The 26,221-nt window shown below is 38.5% G+C and overlaps 1 protein-coding gene across 3 annotated transcripts in view; it reads left to right on the top strand.

Annotated features, from left to right (window-relative positions):
* LRP2 (LDL receptor related protein 2) overlaps positions 1-26,221 on the top strand; it is a 138,366-nt gene that overhangs the window by 100,549 nt on the left and 11,596 nt on the right. For 2 of the 3 annotated variants that reach the window (XM_075093367.1, XM_075093366.1), the window contains 22 exons: positions 642-865; positions 1,265-1,442; positions 2,329-2,525; positions 4,070-4,315; positions 5,232-5,360; positions 6,065-6,184; positions 7,879-7,995; positions 8,267-8,383; positions 9,785-9,922; positions 10,708-10,830; positions 11,752-11,880; positions 13,655-13,786; positions 14,771-14,902; positions 17,051-17,194; positions 17,982-18,147; positions 20,401-20,529; positions 21,853-22,073; positions 22,514-22,693; positions 23,410-23,529; positions 25,176-25,266; positions 25,857-25,924; positions 26,079-26,199. In XM_075093367.1, the coding sequence (XP_074949468.1) occupies positions 642-865; positions 1,265-1,442; positions 2,329-2,525; positions 4,070-4,315; positions 5,232-5,360; positions 6,065-6,184; positions 7,879-7,995; positions 8,267-8,383; positions 9,785-9,922; positions 10,708-10,830; positions 11,752-11,880; positions 13,655-13,786; positions 14,771-14,902; positions 17,051-17,194; positions 17,982-18,147; positions 20,401-20,529; positions 21,853-22,073; positions 22,514-22,693; positions 23,410-23,529; positions 25,176-25,266; positions 25,857-25,924; positions 26,079-26,199 (3,222 nt within the window). The remainder of the gene's footprint in view (positions 1-641; positions 866-1,264; positions 1,443-2,328; positions 2,526-4,069; positions 4,316-5,231; positions 5,361-6,064; positions 6,185-7,878; positions 7,996-8,266; positions 8,384-9,784; positions 9,923-10,707; positions 10,831-11,751; positions 11,881-13,654; positions 13,787-14,770; positions 14,903-17,050; positions 17,195-17,981; positions 18,148-20,400; positions 20,530-21,852; positions 22,074-22,513; positions 22,694-23,409; positions 23,530-25,175; positions 25,267-25,856; positions 25,925-26,078; positions 26,200-26,221) is intronic. The other variant, XM_075093368.1, reaches the window with a different exon arrangement.

Here is a 26,221-nt window from a genome sequence, read left to right as displayed (position 1 = left end):
TACTATATTTCCTTCTGTTCTTTACATTCATCCTTCGGGCAGCCTTTTCTATGCTGAAGTCTTAATGTCTTTTAAAAATATATATTAATTATATGTATGTTTCTCTTTTTCTTTTTCTCTCTTGTATCTCATAATTTTCCCTATAGCAAGGTGATAGTAAAAATATAAGATCTTATTAAAGATACCTCATCAGAGGAGGCTGTAAAACAGAGAGACATGTAAAATTTAGGAATATAGGAGGCCTACTGTTGTCTTAAGTGTTCTGTTATTAGCAGTCTGAATGATCCAGGCAAGCTAATCTCCTGTGTGACATAAATAACTTGCTTAAGTAAGGCAGTGCATGTGCAAACTTTCATTGGACTAGCTGATATGCTTCTGTGGGAAGATCATAGAATCTATGACACTTCAGTGGAGGTTTCTCTATTCCATTTATTTGCCTAAAATAACGTGTTCTACTTTCCTGCATATCTTAAAATAAATTCACTGAGGACGGTGCTCTATCATTAGGGACTAAAGAATCTGCAGTTCCTCATCGCATGATCATGATCACCAATAATGAAGTACTATAAGCATATGTAATAAAGATGTGAAGATGTTTTAACATTTATCTGAATGTTTTGCACATATTTTTTTTTGTGTAGGTACTCTGACCTGGATGGACATCATCGTCACACAGTATATGATGGGACTTTACCTCATCCATTTGCAATAACAATTTTTGAAGACACGATATATTGGACTGACTGGAACACAAGAACTGTTGAAAAGGGAAATAAATATGATGGATCAGACAGGACTGTTCTTGTGAACACCACACACAGGCCATTTGACATCCATGTTTACCATCCATACAGACAGCCATTTGGTGAGAAAACAGAATTAGATTTACAGCCAGCTGTTATCCAAAAACTTATTTTAAAGCATCCTGAGTGCACTCAGCTTTTGCTTTTGCTGAGAGGAATAAAATGCACCGAGTAAATGTAGGCCTCTATCTGCATTTATAAATTGCATTTTCTTTGAATAGCAATGATTGGAAATGCATAATTTTGAATTAGTTTCTAAAACGTCATGGCTCAATAGCATGCATTTCCTGTATATGAAATCATACATATTTCTCTCACTAAGTGCCAACTTATCTAGGTTTTGTTTTTCAACTTATAACATTTAAGCTTTCAATACAGTATTAGATGAGTCTGTTGTAGATTGAGACCTTTGTGTCCTGGGATTTGCGAAGTATGTAATACTTATTATTCTCTTTTACCAGTTAATAATCCTTGTGGCACCAACAATGGTGGTTGTTCCCATCTTTGTCTAATAAAAGCTGGTGGTCAGGCTTATTCCTGTGAATGTCCCGATAACTTCATGATAGTACAGTTTGGCAATACAGCCCATTGCCTTCCAATGTGCTCTAGCACCCAGTTTCTCTGTGCAGACACTGAGAGGTAAGTCACTGCTTTTTAAGGATATATTTTAAAATTTAGTCCCTCCAAAAGGATGTGAAATTAGGAATTCCTTCTGCTCTCACTGTGAGTTTGTGGTGTGCTTGCAAAGACAAAGCCAGGACCAGACTTCCATTTTGGAAAAGTACTTCTAGGCTCATAGATTAAATAGTATTTTTTTTTCTTTTTTTCTTGTTATATTACATTGCTAATGTAGCAAAATTTGGGTTGTTAGAAACACGTACCTCCAGAAACCATGTCCAGTTGAATTCACAAAACTGGAACCTTCTCTTACTTTTTGCATATCTTTTACAATGTATCTGTCTCTGCGGTCTGCCAGTGGCCCAGGAAATCTGTTTAGCTGATGTGGTGGCACATTTCTAACCCTCTTTCTGAGTCAATGGAGGTGGAGGGAGAGGAATGGTGATATAAGCGCTGCTGTGCTGATATTGTATCACTCTGGAGCCTGTGAGGCAGATGTGCTTATTGAGTGACCTTCTGAAGCAGTGTTACAATGATAATCCCTAGTGAAATTCTTGTGCTAAAGTTCAGGTGAATTATTAAAATGTTATCTTATTAAAAATCCTGTTGAAGATTGATATAAAAAGCATGAGAGATGGTTACCACAAATATACATAAAAATTAAATCCATATTAATTTGCTGTGAACTTCCTTCTAGAAGCCTACCAATATAATCTGTTTCTGGTGACAGTGTTCTGGCGTATTTCATTAACATTTCACATACGAAACAGAAGATGTGAAATTCAAGATGTCCTGGAAGTTTCAAGAAATAACACTGAGACAAGACTGTCTTGTGTGCTGTAAAAGGATTGTTGTATATCTATAGAGACATATCTTCAACAAAGAAAACATTGTTTTCTCTTTGTAGGTGTATTCCTATCTGGTGGAAATGTGATGGACAGAGGGACTGTCGAGACGGCTCTGATGAGCCCCCTACCTGTCCACACCGATACTGTCCTGTTGGTCAGTTCCAGTGTAGTGATGGGAACTGCACAAGTCCACATTTCTTGTGCAATACCCAGCCAGATTGCCATGACAGATCAGATGAAGATCCTGTACTTTGTGGTATGTTACAGCTAAATAAATTTAAGTGTTTTGCCAGAACAAAATGTGTAAACTCTATATAAATTTCAGAACCATTACTCATTTTTCACAGATGAAAATGTGAGATACACAGATGCAGTCATTTCTAGTCTTGCATCTGCTAGAGTAGTTCACCTCAGTGCAGAAGCAGGGTAAAGGAGAGCAAAAATGTACTATATCAAAGCATAAACATTTTTTATACCTTTGAGACAGACTTGCGTTGGTGTAAATTACAATCTGAGGTATAAAATACCAGAAGCAGGACCCATTTTGTTCTGTGGTGAGTATGAGGAATATAAGGCTTCCTAATGCCCAGGTCAGTCCACCAGGTATGCTAATTTTCCCTGTATTCTAGAGCTTTGCGTGATGGACAAAATTATTTCACCCTCTACATTGTACAAAATCCAGTGCATATGGGAAGATTTGTTTTTGAGAGCTGTTTGTTATGGCAGTATTTTAGAAATATAGCCCAATTAGGCTTGTGGAATAATGTTATTTCCTTAAAAAACAGTTTTGTTCTACATACTTACGTCTAATTTAAAAAAGCACACCCTTAGTTCTCTTTTTGTAAATAATGTAGTCCTGGCATTTGCATAAAGGGGACATGGAGGGAGGGAAAGGAGCATGGTTGTAATTGATAGTTTCATTGCCTTCCATTAGCAAAGTGGTTCTAACAATGACAGAAGTAAATGAAATGTCAATTTTACCTGAGTTTCAAATAGCTAAGCTCTTAAGTGTGGCACAGGGGAATATTAAATAAATGTGGCAGCTGCATAATGTGTCACCAGTCTTAAGGTACCAGGTACGATAAAAGTCAGTTTAGGTATATATAATTCTTTCTGCTCATCATCTTGTGCATGGGAATGGAATCCTTTAGTCTAGAAGATGCATGGAAATCATAATATACTGTTTCCTCTTGAACAGTTTGGCAGTATATGTGAAAAAGTAGTAGGGTGGTGTCCAGTAAGTCATACAAACTCTGGAACGAGAGACCTAGGTTGACCGCTGTTTTCATAGTTTGCCAACACTTCTGACATCAGCTTCCAGTGCTCTGCCATTTGTAAACAGAGGCAGTACATTTATAGGTTATGGAGCTGTTATTAGAATGGTCTTCTGCTAAGTTTTCTGACATGTTCATTTATAGTCAGAGGAACAGGCTCATCAGGCAATGTATATCTAAATTGGTAGCCTGGCCAGAGCTCTGCTACAAAGTGACTGTGAGCCTCTGCCTCAATCATGTTTGAATGCTGGGTTTGCTCCCCTCTGCTTTAGGAGAAGATAGCATCTGTCTTGCTCCTAGAAAAATGTAGAGCCTTAGTGAGCTTGTCTGAAGGTGCCTGTGGGAAATGTGCCATGTGACATTAGAAATCTGTACCTTAACTGGTCAAGTAAATTTGATGTTTTAAATTTTTACTGGCTTTCTTTTTAACTTCTGGTGTAGACATGATAACTGCTTAATTGACATAACAGCAGCAGACCATTCCTGTAAGTTCCAGTATCCTAACAACAAATTTGTGTTCTTTCAGCTAATCACCAGTGTGAAAGTCATCAGTGGCAGTGTGCCAATAAACGATGTATCCCAGAAGCCTGGCAGTGTGATAGAGAGGATGACTGTGGTGACAACTCGGATGAAGATAGTACTCACTGCGCCAGTAGAACCTGTCCCCCGGGCCAATTTAAATGTGACAATGGCCGTTGCATCCCACAGTCCTGGAAGTGTGATGTGGATGATGATTGTGGCGATAACTCTGATGAGCCATTCCATGAATGCAGTAAGCACGTAGCTGTAGTAAGCTGCCTATATTATACCGCACCAAAAGCAGAGCAAACTGCTTTACTTTGCTTTCCTGAGGTTGAAAATTGATTAGAAAGGAGTATTTTCTGCAAGCTAATTGCAGTCATGTAGTAAAGAGTGTTAGAAAACACAGAGGCTGTGTGACAATTTACTACTTCCTTATTCCTGAAGGGGAGAAAGCTTATTTATGCTAGCCAGGTAATCAAGAACTGGCAGCGTCTCACTCACTGCTTGATGCTAGCAGCATCCTAACAACACTTTGTAAAAAGGAGATATGCTGATCCATTGCCTGTGTGGAAGAAGTGAATGCCAGTTCAACAATTTTTACCTTGTTCTACTTTGGAGCATGACACGTCATACTTTTTTACAAAAACAAAGTAAAGTTTCACTTCTTGAAGCTAAAGTTCTTCATTATGATAGGCACATGATTTGAAACAAAAGCTTACAAGGAGAACAAACGCAGAGCACAGTCTAGCCTATGTATAACAGCAGGATTTTCCGGGGTGCTCCAGCATGTTTCTGAGTCACTGGCCATCTGGAAGAACTTGTGACCAAGTTTTGCTATCCGAGGACAAGCTGCCTCCTCTGGCTTCCAGGTTTGGGGCTTCTATTACCACTGTTACCAGCCCTAAGTACTTCAGGGAAAAACACACTGATTATCGTTTAAATTTGTCATGGGTTTGTAGCATATGCAGAATACAAGCAGCATAGATTGGAAAAGTAAAATCAGATACACTTAACGCGTTCTCTTTTACAACACTGAAGTTAGCAGATAGCTCTTTTTAGTAGAAATAATGGACTATAAATCATAACAGATTTTGAAAAGCAGAATAGCAAGGAGGACAGTTTAATGCCTAAGCAAGACAACTAATTTTGACAACTGTCTCTTTCAGTGGGGCCTGCTTATCGGTGTGACAATCACACACAATTCAGCTGTAGAACCAACTACCGTTGCATACCGTTGTGGGCAGTGTGCAATGGGAATGACGACTGCAGAGACAACAGTGACGAACAAGGCTGTGGTATGTTTGGAGAAGGAGGTCGTTTCAACCTAACTTTGTACCTAAAATGTTTCTCCAATTTACAAACACTTTGATTTTCTGAAAGTCTTCAGTAAAAACGCACCTGGGCATATTCTGTTTCATATCAATTAATTACCCTGGTAGTTACTTGTTTTCAGGAAAAATTCTATATGCAGCCGTTCATTGTGCAGCTCACATGTCTACGAGCTCTGAAGATCCGGATTTTATTATTTTGCCCAATATGTCATCAAATGAAACAGGAAATACTTTTACTTGAGCTGAACTATTTTAGACAATTAAAACTGTCAGTGTTTTCTCCATTTACTTACCTCCTGTGCTGATGAAACAACCAGTATGGGACGTATGATGAATCTTTCCCAGACCCTCACATTTGTGTTGAAGCCTCTCATCACTTATATGCAAAGCTTAGAGGACATCGGATCACTATATCAGAATCAGAAAAGACTTAAAACTGTAACACACCATGAGGTCAAGATGCTCTCCTTTGACAGTACTAAGTTTATCTCTTTGTGTTTCCATCTCAGTTCTATATAGTTATTTCAGCTGTTTTGTAATCACTTCTCTGTTACTTGGCCCAGTCTGTGGCACGAACATCCCTACTTCCATTATCTTCTGTGCATTCCATCTTATCCAAAGACTATGCTAATGTGTGCTGTTTCATTGGCAAACTGTGTACGCTGCAGAGGAGATGACTTGCAGTCCTTTTGGAGATTTCCGTTGTGACAATCATCGATGTATCCCACTGCGCTGGAAGTGTGATGGAGATAATGACTGTGGAGACAACTCTGATGAGCACAACTGCAGTGAGTTCTTCTTTGACTGTCATGATATAGTCCAGCTTTTGACTTAACTATCCTATTTCTTATGAGAATGGGGCAGAGAACTCTCAACTGCAACCATTCCATTGTTTTACTCTATAGCCTGTCTTTTCTTTGAAATACCACAGTGATGTCACAAGGAAGCATTTTGGATACATAAAAACGCTGATAAATCCAGTCATCACAATAACACAAATACCCTTTTTCCACTAAGAAATTACATTTGAATTCTGCCCTGTGTGCAAATGTAGTACTATATAGTTCCTTAAACAATGAAAATGGATCTCTTTTTCTGATTTGGAAGAAAATTTCCTGTATAATTCTGTGATGAAACAAAATCCACAATGAGTTTCCTTTTTTCTATGTCACGAGGGACATAGAATGTTTAACATAATTAAAGAGTATTGAGGGGAATGCAGTTTTAACATAATTTAGTTTTAAGGTGGGTTAACCCTGACTGGATGCCCACCAAAGCCGCTTTATCGCTCCCCCTCCTGAGCTGGACAGGGGAGAGAAAATATAACAAAAGGCTTGGGGGTTGAGATAAGGACAGGGAGGGATCACTCACCAATTATTGTCACAGGCAAAACAGACTCGACTTGGGGAAATTAGTTTATTACCAATCATATCAGAGTAAGGTAATGAGAAAAAAACCACTAAATCTTTAAACGCCTTCTTCCTGAACTTAACATTACTCCCAATTTCTCTACCTCCTCTCCCTGAGCAGCGCAGGGGAATGGGGAATGGGGGTTGCGGCCAGTTCATCACATGTTGTTTCTGCTGCTCCTTCCTCCTCAGGAGGAGTCATCCTCACACTCTTCCCCTGCTCCAGTGTGGGGTCCCTCCCATGGGAGACAGTCCTCCATGCACTTCTCCAACGTGGGTCCTTCCCAAGGGCTACAGTTCTTCACAAACTGCTCCGGTGTGGGTCCCTTCCAAGGGCTGCAGTCCTTCAGGAGCAGACTGCTCCAGCGTGGGTCCCCCACAGGGTCAGAAGTCCTGCCAGCAAACCTGCTCCAGTGTGGGCTCCTCCCTCCATGGGCCCACAGGTCCTGCCAGGAGCCTGCTCCAGCGTGGGCTTCCCACGGGGTCACAGCTTCCTTCGCGCATCCACCTGCTCTGGTGTGGGGTCCTCCATGGGCTGCAGGTGGATATCTGCTCCACCGTTAACCTCCATGGGCTGCAGGGGCACAGCCTGCCTCACCATGGTCTTCGCCATGGACTGCAGGGGAATCTCTGCTCTGGCACCCAGAGCACCTCCTCCCCTTCCTTCTTCACTGACCTGGGTGTCTACAGGGTTTTTCTTCTCATATTCTCACTCCTCTCTCCAGCTGCAATTGTGCAGGGTTTTTTTTTCCCTGTTTTATTTTTCTGTTTCCCCTTCTTAAATATGTTATCCCAGAGGCGCTACCACTGTCACTGATGAGCTCAACCTTGGCTGGCGGCGGGTCCATCTTGGAGCCAGCTGACACTGGCTCGGTCAGACGTGGGGGAAGCTTCTAGCAGATTCTCACAGAATCCACCCCTGTAGCCCCCGGCTATCGAAACCTTGCCACGTGAACCCAATACAAGCATGTCATCTGTCCATATTACTTTTGTCTGGTTTAATGAGACAGGTGTGGATGTTTAAGTCTACATCTAGGTAACTTTTCATATTTGTACATTAATTTTAAATAAAGGTCCTCGTGAATGCACAGAAAGTGAATACCGTTGTGACAATTTGCACTGCATTCCTTCCCGGTGGATCTGTGATCATGATGATGACTGTGAAGACAATTCAGATGAACGTGACTGTGGTGTGTATTGTCTGGATGCTACCTCTTACGGGTTCACACTTCTGTTTCTGATGCGATAAACTATTCTGCAAAATGATCTTTTGTGGGAAGCATCTTTAATGGCATAATGTTGACAGGATCACTTCAGTCATTCCACCAAAAGTCGAGGATATCACAGTTTTAATGGTCTGGGATTTTGCAGTCTTTTTTAGGATGTTGTTCTCAAAAAATAAACACTTTATCTGGATTTGAATAGGAAGACATTTCAACAGTTACTTCTGAATCTTTTCAGAGCTGAGGACCTGCCACCCAGGTTATTTCCAGTGTGATAGTGGACACTGTGTTGCAGAGCGGTTCAGATGTGATGGAAATGCAGACTGCCTTGATTTCTCTGATGAAGCAACTTGTCGTGAGTTTCAAGCTTTGCAATTGGTGCTTGTTGAGCTCACTTCCAGAAAGATTTACCGTTTTCTCTCTTTAAGTGAGATGACTCCTTAGAGGTATAGAATTCTGCACTACTCAGTGATGTCAGTAAAAGTTCAGGATAATACTTTGAATCGGCTTTTTAATATAATGATGGGTTGCTGTCTTAGGACAGCACATTCCTAATGCTAGGAAATTAATATGTTTACAAAGTCCAGCAGAAGATACACATCTGATCAAATTGAAATTTCTAACTACCCCTTGGACACTGCAAGATCCACTGTTTCAGTTGTACCATACCCTAACAAGGTTGTGTAATGGGATTGGTTTTTTATAATGCTTAAAATTGTGTGTAGTTTTCTTAAAGTGCTAGTGAAGCCAAGGAAGTAAAATACTTCTCTGTCTTCCTTCTGTATATTGATCTACTGTGAAGAAATGTCTGTACGCTGTAGCTTGTACGGAGCTACAGCTCTAGCTGTTTACGCAGAAAGCATTGTACCCGGTCAGAATGAAAATATCACCTCTGTGCTCTATCTATGATAACTGACATTGGCTTTTTAGGTGATATCAAAGTGTTGGTTCTGCCTTACACGTTCAAATGATTTTCGGCTTCAGTACTCAGGAGAATTCCTTTCTTTTTATGCTGGTATCAGGGCAGTTCTGTACATCTTTCTGTGTACCTAATTTTAACACTTGTGCTTTAAGTAAGAAGGGGCATCTGCGCAGTAGGACCTTTACTTTTCTGATGGTAACTGCATCCTGGAATGTACATTGCAACATTAATCTTTCAGAACCTGAGTTACAGAACATTTGGCCCTTCTTAAAGGGAGGAAAAAGTGTATGAGAAGCCATTGGAAGGGTAATGGTATAATTTATTTATGTAGGTTGGAAGAGTTGAATTTTTGGTTTCTCTTTGCTCTAGTTCAATTTTTTTCAGTTTTTAGAGAACCTGGATTTTTTTTTTTTACTATACCAACGTCAGTCCTTTTGGATTGAGATATCTTAGTCTTCCGTCTAGATATCTTCTTCAGTCATTCACGTTTGGTGCCAGTGATTTTATTTACCTTTATTACTGAACGATTTGTCAGTAATAAATTCAAGTAACATTTGTTAAATTAAAGACAGTTTATTTTTAAAAGCTTCTGGGAATAACTTATGTTGTTTCACTATTAATTCAAACCTGAATTAATTATGTTATAGCTACCAAGAAGTCCTCAATCCTTGCAGTCTGTTGCTGCTGTAGATCTTTACAGTGCTTCGTATTATATCTCCTACAATGTAGAGAAGGGTATTGAAAAATTAATATAGGCTTGGGCTGAATATTTTTCAGGAAAACCTGAAATTCTCGTTGTAAATGTGAATGTCATAATAATTTTCTTTTCTTCAGCAACACGGTATCCTAATGGTACCTACTGTCCGCCCATGCTGTTTGAATGTAAAAACCATGTCTGTATCCAGCCATACTGGAAATGTGATGGTGATAATGACTGTGGAGATGACTCTGATGAAGAACTTCACCTTTGCTGTAAGAGATAAAAATTATATTCAAATGAACAGTATGCATAAAAATTTTCTAATTACAATAGAGACAACAATTAGAAATAAATTTTGAATATTTTCTTTTTGCTGAAGATTCTCACAGACTTAATTCAGGATGCGTGCTAAGAATTTTTCTTCATATGCAAGTTCATTTCATTTGCCTACAGGTTGTTTCTCACTGCTTTGCAGATGTTTGTGTATATGGTTATAAAAGCAGGGAGAAACATATCAGAGAAATAAGAACACTATTTCACATTTTCAAGTTGGTTATCTAAAATAAGAGCATCAGTTTGCAATTAAAGGTTAATTCAGATAACGTATCTTCCCAAAGGTGCTGAGGTTTTAAAGCTGTCAGTATAGTTGGAACATCTTTGTAAATATGGTTGAGGAGTCCTGACTTTAGCTCTTAAAATGAGGTGTTGGAAGTGCTACTTGAACAATTTTTGTCAGTTATGCACTATATAGCCACTTAAATAGCATGTTGGATTTTCAGTTTACTTTATAAACAAATCTAGAAACCTCAGTGTTATATATAATCATAAGATATGCCTTTGGCCAAAGATGATGTACTGTCGTCTGACAAAAAATGTGTAGTGTCCTAACATACAATCACCAACATGTGGACAAAATATTCTTTTGGCTCTTAATGCCTCCGCACCTTTTAAAATATAGGAAACATATAAATGTTACCAGATAAAACTGATCGGGATAATTTGTGACTCAATGGCATGAAGTATCAAAGTGTGACTGACTTGATCTCTGTGATTTCAGTGGATATTGCTTGCGAATCTCCATTCCGTTTCCGGTGTGAAAACAATCGCTGTATATACAGTCATGAGCTGTGCAACCAGGAGGATGACTGTGGAGATGGAAGTGATGAGAAAGAGGAACGCTGTATGTTTACACAAAATTGAGTAGCAAATTCTGTAATTGTGATGTGCTTAATGTTTTATAATACCAAAGGACTATGCAAATGTTAAAATTAATCATAAATGATGAAAACTGGAGCTCAGTACAAAATAATTTGAACGATTATTGGTACTACGTATTTGCAGCGCTCCCTACAAGTAGCAAAAATCGGCAAACATTTGTCTGAAAAGTACAGAGCCTGATTTCCAAAATCATATCGTATTTTATTATGAGCAGCAGCTAAATTGTGTCAACTTGTTATGAGCTCCTCTTAAAATAAGGAAGAAGAAAAAGTTTGGCTGTATTGTAAAATAAGGATGGGATGGATAGCTGGGACTTTTAAAATAGAGAAATGGGTATTCTGAATTTGTGGCAGTTACACACATAGAAACTGTATTGATATTTAGGCCCAAATCTTGCAGAAGCTATTAAATAAGTTTTTCCCCTCAGATATCTTATGTAGTTCTCATTGACTATGTTGATTTTTATATTATCAAGTTTAATCATATTTTTGTTTGCTTAATGATACTGTTTGCTGGCTTTATTGGACAATATTCTTAATAGTTTACGAATATCTCAATCTCTTGAAGTCTTCAGTAGATGTATGAATATTGTTTAAGAATATTAATAGATTTGAGCTATTAAAAAGAAAGTTCAATCAACTATTAACAAGAATAATTTTCCTTCTGTCTTTATAAAATGGTGGGACTTCTTTCAGTTCATGGGGATGTGACTAGAAGTCAGGAGGCCCAGTTGTAGTTTTAGATTTACTACAGACTTCCAAGTCACTCTCGTGGTTATTTTACCAGATTGCATCAGCTTCCTTATTAGAAATGTGCAATAGTGCTGTCTGTTGGCACTGTGTAGCCGAAACTGTGACAGAGGAGTGTCTCTTCTTGACTGTAGGTAGAGAACCAACCCCAAGACCTTGTACAACTGAAGAATTCAAGTGCAGTAATGGAAACTGCATTCCTCTACATTACGTCTGTGACAATTATGATGACTGTGGAGACCATTTTGATGAAATGGGCTGCAGTAAGTAATAATATCAATAGAATACAAAATTACAGTGCTAGTGAAATAAAAATTTCTGAAAATGATAAGGATACATGTTTCTTCTTGAATAGCACACTAAGTAGTATTGATTTTTAATTAGCCTGTGCTGGGATTATACGGTTAACCATGACAATATCTTCTGTTTTCCTTCTTTTAGGGTATTTAAAAGATGTGTCGGTGTGGCACTTAGGGACACGTTTAGTGGGACTTGGCAGTGTTAGGTTTACGGTAGGACTCGCTGATCTTAAAGGTCTATTCCAACCTAAATGATTCTATGATTCTATGAAATTCAGTGCTCTGAACAGTCCTTTTTAGGACTTTTTAGGACATTTAGATGCAAAAACTTTGACTTGAACTTTGAGCCAAGAGAGAGTTTTCTCACTGAATCTGGGAAAAAATATAACTCCTAACTTTTTATATCAATATATAGGCAGCTGTGGAGTGATAATATGAACATGTACTTGTAATTCTGATTTGTCAGGCTTCGATGGCTTCAAGTAAAAGTGTGCCAAATGATGCACTGGTGATTTACAAACCAGCATGCTTGCAAAACACAAACAACTCAGAAGCCTGTAGTGCAATCCATTCAGAAGCAGCCAGTTTCTCTGTTTCAAATACCATCCCAATGATCTTTAGGTAATATAACCTGATGCAATGACTTGATGAAAATACAAAAGTATAAAAAGGATACGAAACAGTGCAAAACAGTACAGTCAGTGCTCTACTGTTTTGGGATAGATATGAATACAGATCAGATGGTACCATTTGTAGCCTGCCCAACATCAAATACCTGTGTTATAGAGAAAACAGAATATTTATGCGTGTGTGTGTACAATGAATTTATGCTTCTACGTGTATATGAAATTGAGCTGTTTAAACTTAATTTGATCAGCACTGGGATGTGTATGTATAAAGCAGATAATCAGCTTAATGTAATGTCTTTGCCATACATCTGTATCATTTTCTCATGCTCCCTCAATAAATATATACTATTTGTCTTTTCTACTTCCATAACAGATTTGAGTTTGAAAGTACTTTGTGTATATGTAGAGTATGTAAGAATCACTATAATTCTCTGTGTAATTTGAGAAGAGTATAATTCTTATTATCTGTACAGCGTATCTATTATCCCTGACTTGCCTTTTCCATTATAAGCATGTTTTAAAGAGCAGTGCATTCTGTGCAGTGACCTGCTTTGACTTCAGTAGGCTTTAGATTATGTACGGCATGAACAAACTGTTGTCTTCTCTCTAATTTCCAGATATAAATAATGTAGGGCCTGTGTTGTGCATGATAGCAATTGAGAACATTTTTTGGTTAGCTGATAAGAAAGGGCTGGATAAGAAAGAGGTAGGTTGCCAAAGGTAGGAGTTAGTCAAGTCTCTTAAATAGTTTCTGCAGTTGCTGCAGATTGCTGGTAATGTAGAATGCCATTTCTCTTAAGGAAGGTGAGCTTGGATGGTTATGGCTCTTATCCTGATCTCGTTCACTTACTTCTAGGGGTTAAACTTCTTAGCTGACAGCTGTCTTGGCCAGTGTTTACCACCCTCTTGTAGGTAGTTATGCCTTAGAGAATAGTTGTTCACATTAATTTGACTTTCAGTTAGGAAAAAAGGAAAGAAAACTAACATTGTTTACTTGAAAACAATTTTCATTTATAATAATGATCAAAATTATGACACCCCCCTCCCCATTATCACTTTATTTTTGGTTATAATTGTAAAATTTACTGTTTTTTTTTTTTCCCTCTCAGACCCTGGAACAGAGCGAACTTGTGCAGAAAATATCTGTGAACATAACTGTACCAACCTGAATGAAGGAGGCTTTATCTGTTCCTGTAGGCCAGGGTACAAGGCCAGTGAAACTAACCGAAACTCCTGTGATGGTATTTTCAATCTTCTAAACATCTTCTCACTGATAAATGTTCAGTGACCTGTCACTTCATCATTCTAATGTGACTACCCATTTTTTGCATTCTAACAGGACTTTTATACGCTTAGCAGATGCTTCCTAAAATTTTTTGCTGCTGAATCATGTTTTCTAACATGCAGGCCTCATTCAGTACAGAACTGGCTCCACAGCTCAGACTTGTTTTAAGCTTTTGGTAGCTGTAGATGTACGGCTTTACTGTACGGCTTTACTTTTGCTTTACTGCAGATAGGTTTTGTCATATCTTTGCAATCTGAGGGACAGAAATTTGCTGCGTTTTTTTTCCTTATTGAAAGAAAACTTACTGAAGGTTATACTTTCCTTCTGTTCTACTCCAGAACTGACCTACAGTAAAGGTATATTGTGCCATATTTCTGCCATGATTATATGCAGATAAAATATGGTGAGGAGTCTACCCACAGGCTATTGTTTGAGGTCATGCAATATAGTACCTTCATAGTTACCATTTCAGTATGTTTTGACAAGAACATTTCTGTTTGTTGCTCCCAGCTCTTGTGGACAATTTGTGTAGTTTTATTAAACATGACCCAAGGCCACCCCTTCCTTTCCTTCCTGCTGATGTTGTTTCTGAGGACTAGGTATCTTTGCTCCAGCGTTTCAAGAAGGCTTTGCTCTTGCATTGCATTGTAGTCATGCTTCATCTTTTGTCTTTTCTTGGTGATTTAACAGAAAAATACATGATCAAAAATGTCTTTCTGAAAAATGCAGTTATTAGCAATCTGTAGTTAAGATGTTGAACAGTAGATGAGTGAAGAGTTCTGTTAGTTAACAGATGCTGATGTTAATGATCACTTATTAGCTCACTGGTCTTTCAGAGTGTGTGGGGAAGGGACAAACCTACCACTTAATGGACTAAAGGTGACCAGCATGAGGAAGAAAGAGATTAAGCTCAAGGTATCTTTTCTCTACCTATGTCTAGATATCAATGAGTGTGAGATCTTTGGAACATGCACCCAGGACTGCAAGAATTCCAAAGGAAGCTATGAATGTTTCTGTGCAGATGGCTTCAGGTCTGTGGGTGATCAGCAAGGGAAACAGTGTGCAGCTAATGGTACGTTAACTGATAGCAAGATTGGTTGTTACCTGTAAAGAGGAAGTGGAGTATAGCAACTTAATGAATATAATCCCCTCTTTTTTTTAGTAAGGCGATAATGGAAACCAAACTTAATTCTGTAACATAATATTGCCTGTGTATTCCACCCACTCCATAATCAGGAATAGAAGTGCTCTTCTCTGCTTCCAATTGTAAACATTAAAAGTAGTATCTTGATTTGGGCGCCTACGTGCCTTTCTCCTGAAATTTTCTGCAAACAAAAACCTACTTATCCCGTGGTTGTCATCAGAAGGAAATTAATGTTGCCTATTCCTGAAGTTTAGGTTTTCTCAATAAAATAATACATCAGAAGAAAGTTGCATTGAAGTGGTACAAATTAAAGGCAGTTTGATGACAGATTTCCCATCATTGTTCATGGACTGATGCACATGAACAGAGGGGTTTTGGCCAGTGTTTAATGACAATCATTAGCTTTTTATCATACCTCACTGGAGTTACTACAGTATGTGACAGCTGTTTAATAGGTAGAGAGTTGGTTCAGAAAATAGTAGTAGAAGTGTAATAATAAAGAGCTGAAGAAAATAGGAAAAAAGTGACAATGCAGAAGTATTATAGAAAAGACAAAAACAATATTGTATTTAGAAAAGTACTTACACTTCAACAGCTTTAAGAGATACATGATAGAAATGCAGTATGCCTAGTCAAATAGTAAAATCTTCAGAACAGAATGCCTGTGACCAAAACTGGATGGTGCTGGAGGTTTTGAAACCTAAAAATTATTTGCAATATGAAAAATGATACAAGAAAACCAGGTCTCCAGGTTTCCAGCCCAGGGGCCTAACTGAGCAAATAATTACTCTCGAGCATGAAATGAGAAATTCAAAAGGGCATTTGCAGCTGAGTTTCTGCCTGGCTGCCTCTTTATGTGCCTGTGTCAGAAATGTTCTTTGAAACTTTTCTTCAAAGGCTTTGTTCAGGAAGCATCTAGACACCCAAAATTTTCAAGACTAAGTGATAAAAGATAACACAATTGTATCTGATAACATAAAGATATTTGTTGTACTAATTCTGTATATGCCCAGAACTCTAACACTCTTTGTAGTGTAAGCTCACAGCACTCATAAATTAGGACTTCCTTTGCATGTGTCTACTGCAGGCCTGATCAGTAGGCATTCTCAGAACAGACATAGGATATTAGGTCCCCTTTTTCCTATAGTAGCATATATATTGGAAATGCTATCAATTTCTACACTGAATATGTATGTTTGTTACAGAATAGTCACTTGCCTTATTCTCCCATAGTTGGATGTGACTTAGAGGGAAAGGGATTGTGTTCAAATAAACACTTCATAGGAAATTGAGCATTATTAGTTGGAAAAGGCACTGGTAGGTGAGATCTTCCTTTCCCAGCTGAATGCTGTGTCATTTGTCATTGGCTTTGTGAAGGCGTGATTAATGTAGGAGAGTTTCTTCTTTGGAAGAAGGCATAGGATTTAAGTCCATGACTCCCAACTGGACTTTGTCCTTAGCAAAAGGGCTGAAATTTTAGGAAAAGGTGGGAAATTTTCTCACCAGCAAAATCAGCAAGGTGGGACTGATACTCCCTATAGTCAAATCATTGGAGTATCGAGGCTAACTCAAAATGAACCTGTGGGTAGGAGGACATTTGTCTGAATATGGAGACATTAGGATTTAAAGACTTTAAGGTAGAAGAACTCAGGTTGTGGCTCAAGGTACCAGCAATTTATTTGTACTTTCAAAATTGTTTCCTGTACTTTGAGGAGGGAGCTGAACCTCATAGTGTGTAGTGGCATTCTATTTTTGAGATGTGGGGTGGTGATATGCCAATGCTGTAATGTTTAAGAATTTTTAAGAATTATCCCTTAATGATTACTATTGCACCAAATCTATAGTGAAAGGATAATACTGTCCTTAGCTGTAAGGGTTTCCAGAGTTTTTAATGAATTTTGCAAAGCCAGGAATATTGAATAGCTCTGAAGCTTTAGAAGTGGCCCTGTGTTCCTTCTGCTTTTTATGCAGACAGAACTTGTGAAAACTCCAGTTTAGTTTTGATTAGAAATGACTTTCATCTGTTTCTTCTAAAATGAGAAATACATGAAAGTAAAATTCATTATTGTTTCCCAGGTAATCCTCCATTGTTACTGCTGCCAGATAATGTGCGGATTCGAAGATACAATATCTCATCAGAACAGTACTCTGACTATATTGATAACCAGGATCACATCCAAGCTCTGGATTATGACTGGGACCCTGAAGGCATAGGCCTGAGTGAGTATGTGTAGGACATTAATACTCAACCAAAGGTTGGTTTTAAAAGATGCATTTCTGCAGCATAGGTATTTAATTTACACTAGAAATCAAAATCAAATTAGATTAACTGGCCAGGTCTGGTTGAATGTGTCCCTCCCCTCTACTCAGTCTTCAGCAACAGTGTGGTTCATTTTAATGCTTCAGTTTAGTTTAGCTAGGTTTTGTTCTGTTTTTCCGTTCGTTTTTGTGTGAGTTCAGCTGTGAAGTTGTGGCTCTTCAGGATTATGCAGTAGTAGAGGACTGCTGTAAATGAACCCCTTCCTTTTCTTCTGCCTCTGCCAGACCTCAAACCTGGCTCAAGTCTTGCAAGAACTAATCCTTATACTAAGCAGGAATGGCCAGTAGATCCCTATATTAGCTTATCTTTGTCTCTTCATCGGCTTCCCTGCTTTTGCCTTTTTCACAAGGCCGCTGTCTTGGGCCATAGTTGCTCCTTAGAGTCCTGAGAATCTAAATTAGTCTCAAAATCATGTGCAAAGGCTTCAGAGCTAAGATCCTCTACTCTTGAAAAACGTGATACATATTTCTTTATAATCTAAATCAAGATTATTTTAGATGTGCATCTTACCTATGACAAATGGCTGAAAAATTTACATACTAACACATTTAATTGAATAGACAACTCCGTGTTATTCATAAATAAATGGGTCTGGGATCTTCACATAAAAGCATCAGGAAGATTAGAATTTTCAAAAAATATCAAATAACTAGACATTAAAAATGTTCTTTGTCATCTTTTTTGAAGGTATTGTGTACTTCAGCATTCTGGGACATGGTTCTGAGTTTGGAGCCATCAAACGTGCTTATCTGCCGACATTCGACAGCAGTAGGAACAATCCTACAAAGGAAGTTGACTTGAATCTCAAATACATAGTTAATCCTGACGGGTTAGCTGTTGACTGGGTTGGAAGGTAAGTGCGCTGAAAAGCTAGAAAAATGATATGCGTTGAATGTGTCAAGGATCTGATCAGGCAGTGCAAAATCCACTTTTTTCTCCCTTATGTACTGTTTCTGAAGATACCTAGTCTTAAGGCAATTCAGAAGGATATAGTAAGCTCTGTTTGCCCAGACAACAGGTTAATAGGTCAAATGCATGTTACTTACTGCACCATGTATTCTCTGAGGAAACTTGCGTTACCGCACAACTGACAGATCAGTTGTGCATCAGCAAAGTGATAATACACTGGCCTCATGTCAGCCTTCAAGGACTCGGGTAAGCTCCAGGGAACAAGCTTTCTCTGCAGTTGGATGGAGACCTCCCCAGTCGATAATGGAATTTGCCTTTTATCTTTGCTCCTTTCTTACCAGCCTTGTGCTTTGTGAGCTAATCCCAAAGCAGAAGCAGCTCTGAAGTCTGAAGAATATGTGTTTTCTCAGAAAATAGTTACATTTTTGTAGTTGTGTCTTAGAGGGCTTTTTTCCCTCTTGTTGGCTATGGACTTTTTTAGGCTAAATCGTGTCAATTTTTCAACTTAATCACTATTTATTTTCCTTTCCTTGGAGAAGAGCTTGGAGAAAGTTGGGCATGACTTTTGGGAGTTCGACATCAATAATGTCATTTCTTATTTGCAATGTAACTGTTAAAAGCATGTGATGGACAGGCATAGCTGTAGTTCATTTGGTATAACGTTGAGAGTATTCTGATGTCTGTAGATAGACACTATGAAATGTAGTCAGGATTCTGTTTGAAGCTGAGTGGACAGAGGTTATAGAGCTGAGTCAGTCTTCTGAATGCTGTTGACAAATTTTGGATATTCCTGGCAATGCAGTCAATAGGATGAAGAAGAAGGGTAATAAGATCATAATAAAGCACAATGTTTCTGGAAAGCTGAAAAATAGAAGAAGGAATGTAGCTGTCTGCTTGCCCTCTGTCACATGGTTATCAAACTCAGTGCATGAATACTTTACCTGATATGTAGCTTTCATTATCTAGACTCTGTATTAGGTGATGTGTGCTATGTTAGGTGTTGTGTCCTGTCAAACAGTTATGGAATTGCTCACGCAGTATGTCACCCTGATTTCTAGACCAGGATGAAGCCAGTATGACTGGCTGAAGTGATTCACTAGCCTGAAAAATTGTGACAGTCATGATGGAAAAAAAGGAAGTGGGAAATTTTATCTTTCCTTCCAGCAGTTTTTAGATATGAGATAGATATATTAAGGTCTGGGGTAGCCTTCAGGCTATTTTGCTGTTTGCTTTGTGAACTGCAGGCCACCTGGAAAATCAAATGTCTATGAGGGCAGAAGGGAGTGTCTGAATTTCTATTCACAAATCTATATGATCACGAGAGCAAGGATAAAGGATATGTATTGCCAGCATCCTGGTGAGACTAGCATCTTCAGCAATTCAAGCATAGTGTTACACTGATTCCAGAACAGTATTGAAACGTGTTTTAAAAAAACATATTTAAGTGTCTGCACATTATATAAAAACTGGTACACATGGTTTGAGACACTTAGTCCTTCTGCCCGTCTGCAGAATAGGAATGACAGTTTTTTCTCACTTTCCCAAGCCAGTTATGAGGTAACTTATCCCATCAGAAGACAGTGTGATTAGTGAGTGCATAATAATGAGTATTATTATCTAAGGTTAAAAAAAATAAAGCCACGATGATGAAGATAAGCAAAATTCAAGGAAGAGTAGAGTGAGTACCCTGTTTGTAAGGACTAAAAGCATTTGTGTCTCATGTGGTGACAATTTATTCATTAATATCTCTGTCAGAAGACAAAAGTCTAGAGAGGAGTTGTGAAGTACTAAGCTGGATACCTTCACAGTTGCCATATAATTACATGGTAAATAAATTTTTATTTGTAATAAACCTCTGTCTCCTGGAAAATGGAATCTTTAAAGATGCTTATTGGCCATTTCTGGTGCTTAAAAGTAACAATGAAAGTTCACAGCAGCGCTTTAATGAAGATTGTTGGACAGGGAACAGAGGCAGCTGCGGAAACTTTGTCAGAGGAGAAAACTAGTGAGATGATAGATCACATTTGCTAAATGTGGGTCTGTGTGTTCCATAGTGAAAAATTTCAGATGTAATCAATGCAGCTTCATTATATTAATTTTGTTTGGGTTTGGTATAGTTCTTAATAAATTTTTTTTAATTCCTCTCCCAAGTATAAACTATTTACTTTTGGAATATTTTGTGTTTTATATAATTCAGACATCTTTACTGGACTGATGCGGGGACTAATCGCATAGAGGTGGCAAAATTAGATGGACGGTACAGAAAATGGCTTATCTTTTCTCTACTGGATCAACCAGCAGCTATTGCTGTCAATCCAAAACGTGGGTAAGTACTACAGGACTTCCCAGAATTATTTTCAAGGCTATTTAATACCAAAAGACCCCACAATGGTAAACTTTACAGGAAAGACTAAGGAAATGCTTTCTGGAGTTTCCCTTTACTAATGTTAGGAAATTTGTGTACATGGGCAAGTATTTTAGGATTAGATTTCATATGGGTGCTTCATATTGGTGACAACATGAGGTAGGTGAAATAAGAATCTCCTTTCCACAGTATTGTGTGCCCACCAAATTTCTCTGTTACTACTGAAATAGGGAAATTAATGGGAATATCTCTTCACCAGCTTCAAGTAATACAGACATAGCCTCCTTCACAGCAGAAAGCAGTGTAAATGCACTGGTACATTCAACAGCTGTGCTTGCTACATCTTGTATTATATGATGGATCACCAGGTATCGCAATATGTGCTTCTCTCAGCGGGTGTAAAGCAGCACAGTTCCCTGAAGTCACCTGGGCTCTGCAGCTTTATCATGACTGAAGGATGTTCAGTGTTCACAGTCATTTTTCTTTCACTGAGAATGAGAAACTGTCATTCAAACCACTGTCTCTCTAAATCAGAATAGACAGTCATCATCCCACTCTACTCAGCACTTGTCAGGCCACATCTGGAGCACTGTGTACAGTTCTAGTCCCCGCTCTACAAAAAGGATGTGGACAGGCTGGAAGGGGTCCAGAGAAGGGCCACCAAGATGATCAAAGGACTGGGAAGCCTGCCATATGAGGATAGGCTGGGAGAGCTGGGTTTGTTCAGCCTTGAGAAAAGGAGGCTCAGAGGGGATCTCATCACCATGTACCGATACTTAAGGGGTAGTTACAAAGAAGATGAAGACTCCCTTTTTACACGAGTCACATGGAGAGGACAAGGGGGAAGGGACACAAATTGCTCTTGGGGAGATTCTGATTGGACACCAGAGGGACATTTTTCACATTGAGGACAGTGAACTATTGGAATAATCTCCCCAGGGAAGTGGTTGACGCAACCACGTTGGACACTTTCAAGGGTTGTCTGGACAGGGTGCTGGGCCATCTTGTTTAGACTGTGCTCTTCCTAGAAAGGTTGGACTAGGTGATCCCTGAGGTCCCTTCCAACCTGAGATTCTGTGATTCTGTGTGATTCTTCTGGTATTTATCTTCTGTACTTGAAACAAGCTATTCAGTGAACTCTCTGTGACTTTCCTGAACACATCTGCATAACACAGGCTGCTGAACAGCTTTATGTTCCACAGCTGACCTTTTCCATGAATCTCCAAAGGATAATAATGGTGACCAAATTCTGAACCATATTAAATTCTGGTTCTGTCCTTTCAGGCTCATGTATTGGACTGACTGGGGAAGGCAGCCGAAGATTGAATGTGCCTGGATGGATGGACAACAAAGACAAACTCTGGTCTCTGAAGACCTTGGCTGGCCAACAGGTCTTTCTATTGATTATTTGAACAATGATAGGATCTATTGGAGTGATTCTAAAGAAAATATTATTGAATCCATGAGACCTGATGGGACAGACAGAACCATAGTATTACATGGAGGTAAGAATTTATTATGCAATTAAAACAGCAGTAACCAAGATGTATGTTAACAAGCACTTGGGCTTCACAAGTGGGGCTATATTCGGGAGCTTTTTGAAGAGTAAGTCTTGGTAGTGTTTTTTCCTCCTTTATACAGAGAGAAATGGCACACCAGGTTCAGAGCTCATGATGCCTGGTAACTAGATTCTCTGAGGGTAGTTTACGTGACCCAAATAGGGGACAATGTGGAAAACTGGATTCTTGCTTTTTTGTGTATATTATTAAGCAGTCTGCAGGTTCAGTGGCATGAAGTGGTCAGGCACAAAAAGATGTATACGCATAGCTGCAAATGTCTTAAAATGAAAGGAATAGATATTATATTTAAGCTGAAGAAGAAAAGCAGTTTTATCACTCCTGCTAGAGATTTGCTTGCTGACAGTCTTCTGTTTGGTTCTTTTGAGAAGTGGGCAGTCCCTACAGCCTTGATGTCTTTGAAGGCCATTTATATTGGATAGCTAAAGAACGAGGAGAAGTCTGGAAGAAAGATAAATTTGGAAGTGGAGAAAAGGTCAAAGTGCTGACTGTAAATCCATGGCTTACTCAAGTACGCATCTATCACCAGCACAGATACAATCAGTCTGGTAGGTAATCATCATCCTGCTGAGCCATTCCTTGCTATGAGATCAAAGTTGGTATTGGTGCCTTCAAAGAGCTTAGTAATCTTCTGTTAATGAGTTTGTCAGTATGTGATAATATTAATTTGTGAAAACCTAAAAATGGAATAGATTCTGGCAAGTATTTTCTGCATACCCAACGTGAAATCAGCAGTGGAATACCACACACTGCTCTTTAGATTCTCTTAGTTCTAAGTTATGACCGTGTCTTTTCTCTCCTTCCCCTCTGTCATGGAGTTGTCATAGAAGTGACAGTCACAATATGGATTTATCCCAGTAGTGTACAAAGTGCTGGTGATTTAGTAAGGCCTCCAAGGGGGATATTTCAGCTATGACATGTCCACAGTAATCACAGAGGAGGATGTCCAGTGGAACCCATCTTTAAAGGTGTTGTAGCTTTCAGAATCAGAAAGCTCCATGTTGTTTGGAGATGTTCCGTTTCTTCTTGGTGCTACGCTGGCTCCCAACAGCCATAAATCTGATCCTTAAGAATGTAAGAAAAGGCAGAGATAATGTTTTGCTATAATTGTGGTGTTTGGGCATCAGTTGTTTTAAAAAATGGATCTAGTCTTGGTTAGATATTTGATGTGTGATATTGATGAGACTTCTGACTATGGAATTGCCCTGCCTTGTCTCAGGAATATGCCGCATTGCTTCCACTGCCTTATCACTTTTTTTTTCAGTGCCTAATCCTTGTAAAGATGTCTGCAGCCACCTCTGCTTGCTGAGACCAGGAGGGTACACCTGCACTTGTCCTCAAGGGACTCGATTCATAGAAGGCAGCAGCACAGAGTGTGATGCAGGTAGAATAATTTGTCAAACTGGAAAATAAATGAAAGGAAGCTTTTCTTTAGGAACGCAAATGCATTACTGACTTAGAAATATGGAGGGATGTGCTAGCTGATACAATAGATGTTGGTAAGTCAGGACATCTGGCTTTTATTCTCAGCCATCAATGATTTGTGGTCACCTGGTACATTTCATTTAATCTTTTTGCATGCCATTTGTAAAATGGATATAGATATATCACTCCAACCAGTCAAGACCCAGCTGTAAAACTGGTCACAGTTTGATTTTTGTTACGAAATTCAAAAATATTTTATTTTTTTTCAAATGCATTGATTTCAGAACTAGAGAATTTCTTACAAATTATGGTTTACAATTATGTTTACAATTCTGTACAATGTATTGTTTAATAAATATAATAGAATACAATAGAAACTTTAAACAAAGCTTCCAGAACTCACAGTGTGAACAGAGATAACTTCTAGATAATTGTCATATGCTGGAAAGCCTTTCAAGCACTAGAATTTAGGGCTTGGTTGTTGCATTGCAGTAGAGCCCCCACAGTGCTTCCAGGAGTGCAAATGAAATAGAATTGCTCAGCCTTTCCTGAGAAGAAAGAGCATACCACTGCAGGATTTCTATTTCTCTTGCTGAGAGTCTGCATTCTTAGCTTACAGTGGTGTGGGTGGTAGACAGATGTCCTTGTACTTGTCCTTGCAACATATCTCTAATAAATTATACTTTATAACATTAACATAGAAAAGATGCCAGACATAATCTTCTCTGAATTATCCTCTTTTTGCACTAAAAGAGAAAATGTCACAATTTTTTACACTGCCTTATCTCTAAATTACATTTTCTTAATAATTGTTAATGGTCTTTCGTATTGGCACATGGTATGAGCTGCAGAAAGAGGAGCAGAAAGATGTAATAGTGAATGGAAGTGTGCAATACATGTTCAAATTAGGGATCAGTAACACTGTTGATTGTGTTTGCTATTTGTTGTTTATTGCTCTGAGGGCACTGCATTTGTTATCCTTTGCTGAAACCAATTTACATAAAATGTTCATGAGTTAAGAAAACTCTGCTCAACCTTATTTTGAGGAAAAGGAGGAGACAGCAAATAGGGTACACAGTACTGTCTCCATTTTTGAACTTCAGTTTTTATCTTGAATTTAAGCAAACTTTTTGGCCAGTGAACTGTGACTGTCATAATTGATGTACTGAAAAAATATAGCTTTTGTATATGCATTTGGTTTATTTGGTCCTTTCCCCATATTGCAGCTACAGAGAAACACAGCCTGTAAGACTTCTGCATTTCCCCTTTTTGTATCCCATTTACTTGAAGGGAGTTTTACCTTCCCCCTTTGCACAGGCAAAAGAAAGTGATGCGACATATGGCTTTTGAGTTGTCTGTGCCTACTTTTACTGAATAAGTGATCATTTTCTGAGAACAGGTTTTACGTCAATTAAAATAAGCTGATTCAGCAGAAAAATAAATACAAGAGCAACAAACGCATGTGCTATTAAAAGCAAAGCTTCTGAAAAGTAGCCTGTGAGTTTGCATGCACAAGTTCTGTAGAGATAAATAAAATGCTCTATAGCAGCATTTCTTTTTTTGAAGGTGTCTTGATAACACATATGTGGCTTTTGAATTTTGCAGCTATTGAATCCCCTCCCACAATGCCACCGGCATGCAGGTGCATGTATGGAGGAACATGCTATATAGATGAAAGTGGTCTTCCAAAATGCAAGTAAGTCAGTATGTTGTTAGGGTAGTCCTGGGTCAGATTGTGCTGATTCAGTGTTACAAAACGATTAAACTCTTTGAAATGTGTTGGAAATGCTTCAGAAGATGTCATACCTCTGCAGTAGCATTTTTTCAACAATCACAGAAAAATACATATGCACATAAAAATACCAGCAAATAAGCAATGTAAATGCATCCATTGGGGTGGGGGTGGAGAAGAAACCCACCAAACAAAAAAAAAAAAAAAAGGAAATTCAAACCTCTGAAGATTCTAGTAAAAGGCTATACCAAAAAATTGACACAATGAAGTAATGCTCAGTAAGTGTAGTTTGGAACAGCCAGTAGGTGCCGCTGATGCTCCGCTGAAACCGAACCTTTTGACTTCAGTGACTAGTTTTCTGACTCAGCACTTTTTATTTCCTATGTTAGTTCTATGAAGATAGCGGGCATACTATATTTATAGTCAGTGAAGTATAATTACTGACCATGGAGTAAAAATTTATGCAGTGTAGATAAACATTACAGAATATATTAATAAAGCTGAGATCATAGACTTAATAGAAGTCATTCAGTCAGTTGTCCTTATATTTACAGGTGTTCTTATGGCTACACTGGGAATTATTGTGAAATAGGATTGTCAAAGGGAGTGCCTCCTGGAACAAGTAAGCTTCAAGTATATATTACACTTGATATTTTGAGCTGATGAATGTGTAATACTATGATACATGTTCAAGCTCAGGCTTACAATTCTCTGGGCTGTTTTTTACACTGAACTATGCTTGCTTGAATGTTTGCTTGTTCTTCTGTCTTTGACAGCAGCAGTAGCAGTGTTGCTGACAGTCATACTAATCATAATAATTGGAGTGTTAGTGGTTGGAGGCTTTTTTAACTACAGACGAACAGGCTCCCTTTTACCGGCGCTTCCCAAACTACCAAGGTATGATTTGAAGGCTTTCATA

The sequence above is a fragment of the Phalacrocorax aristotelis genome, chromosome 5 (genome assembly GCF_949628215.1).
Source record: "Phalacrocorax aristotelis chromosome 5, bGulAri2.1, whole genome shotgun sequence".
In the NCBI taxonomy this organism is placed as follows: Eukaryota; Metazoa; Chordata; class Aves; order Suliformes; family Phalacrocoracidae; genus Phalacrocorax; species Phalacrocorax aristotelis.
This window is presented reverse-complemented; position numbering and strand designations above follow the sequence as displayed.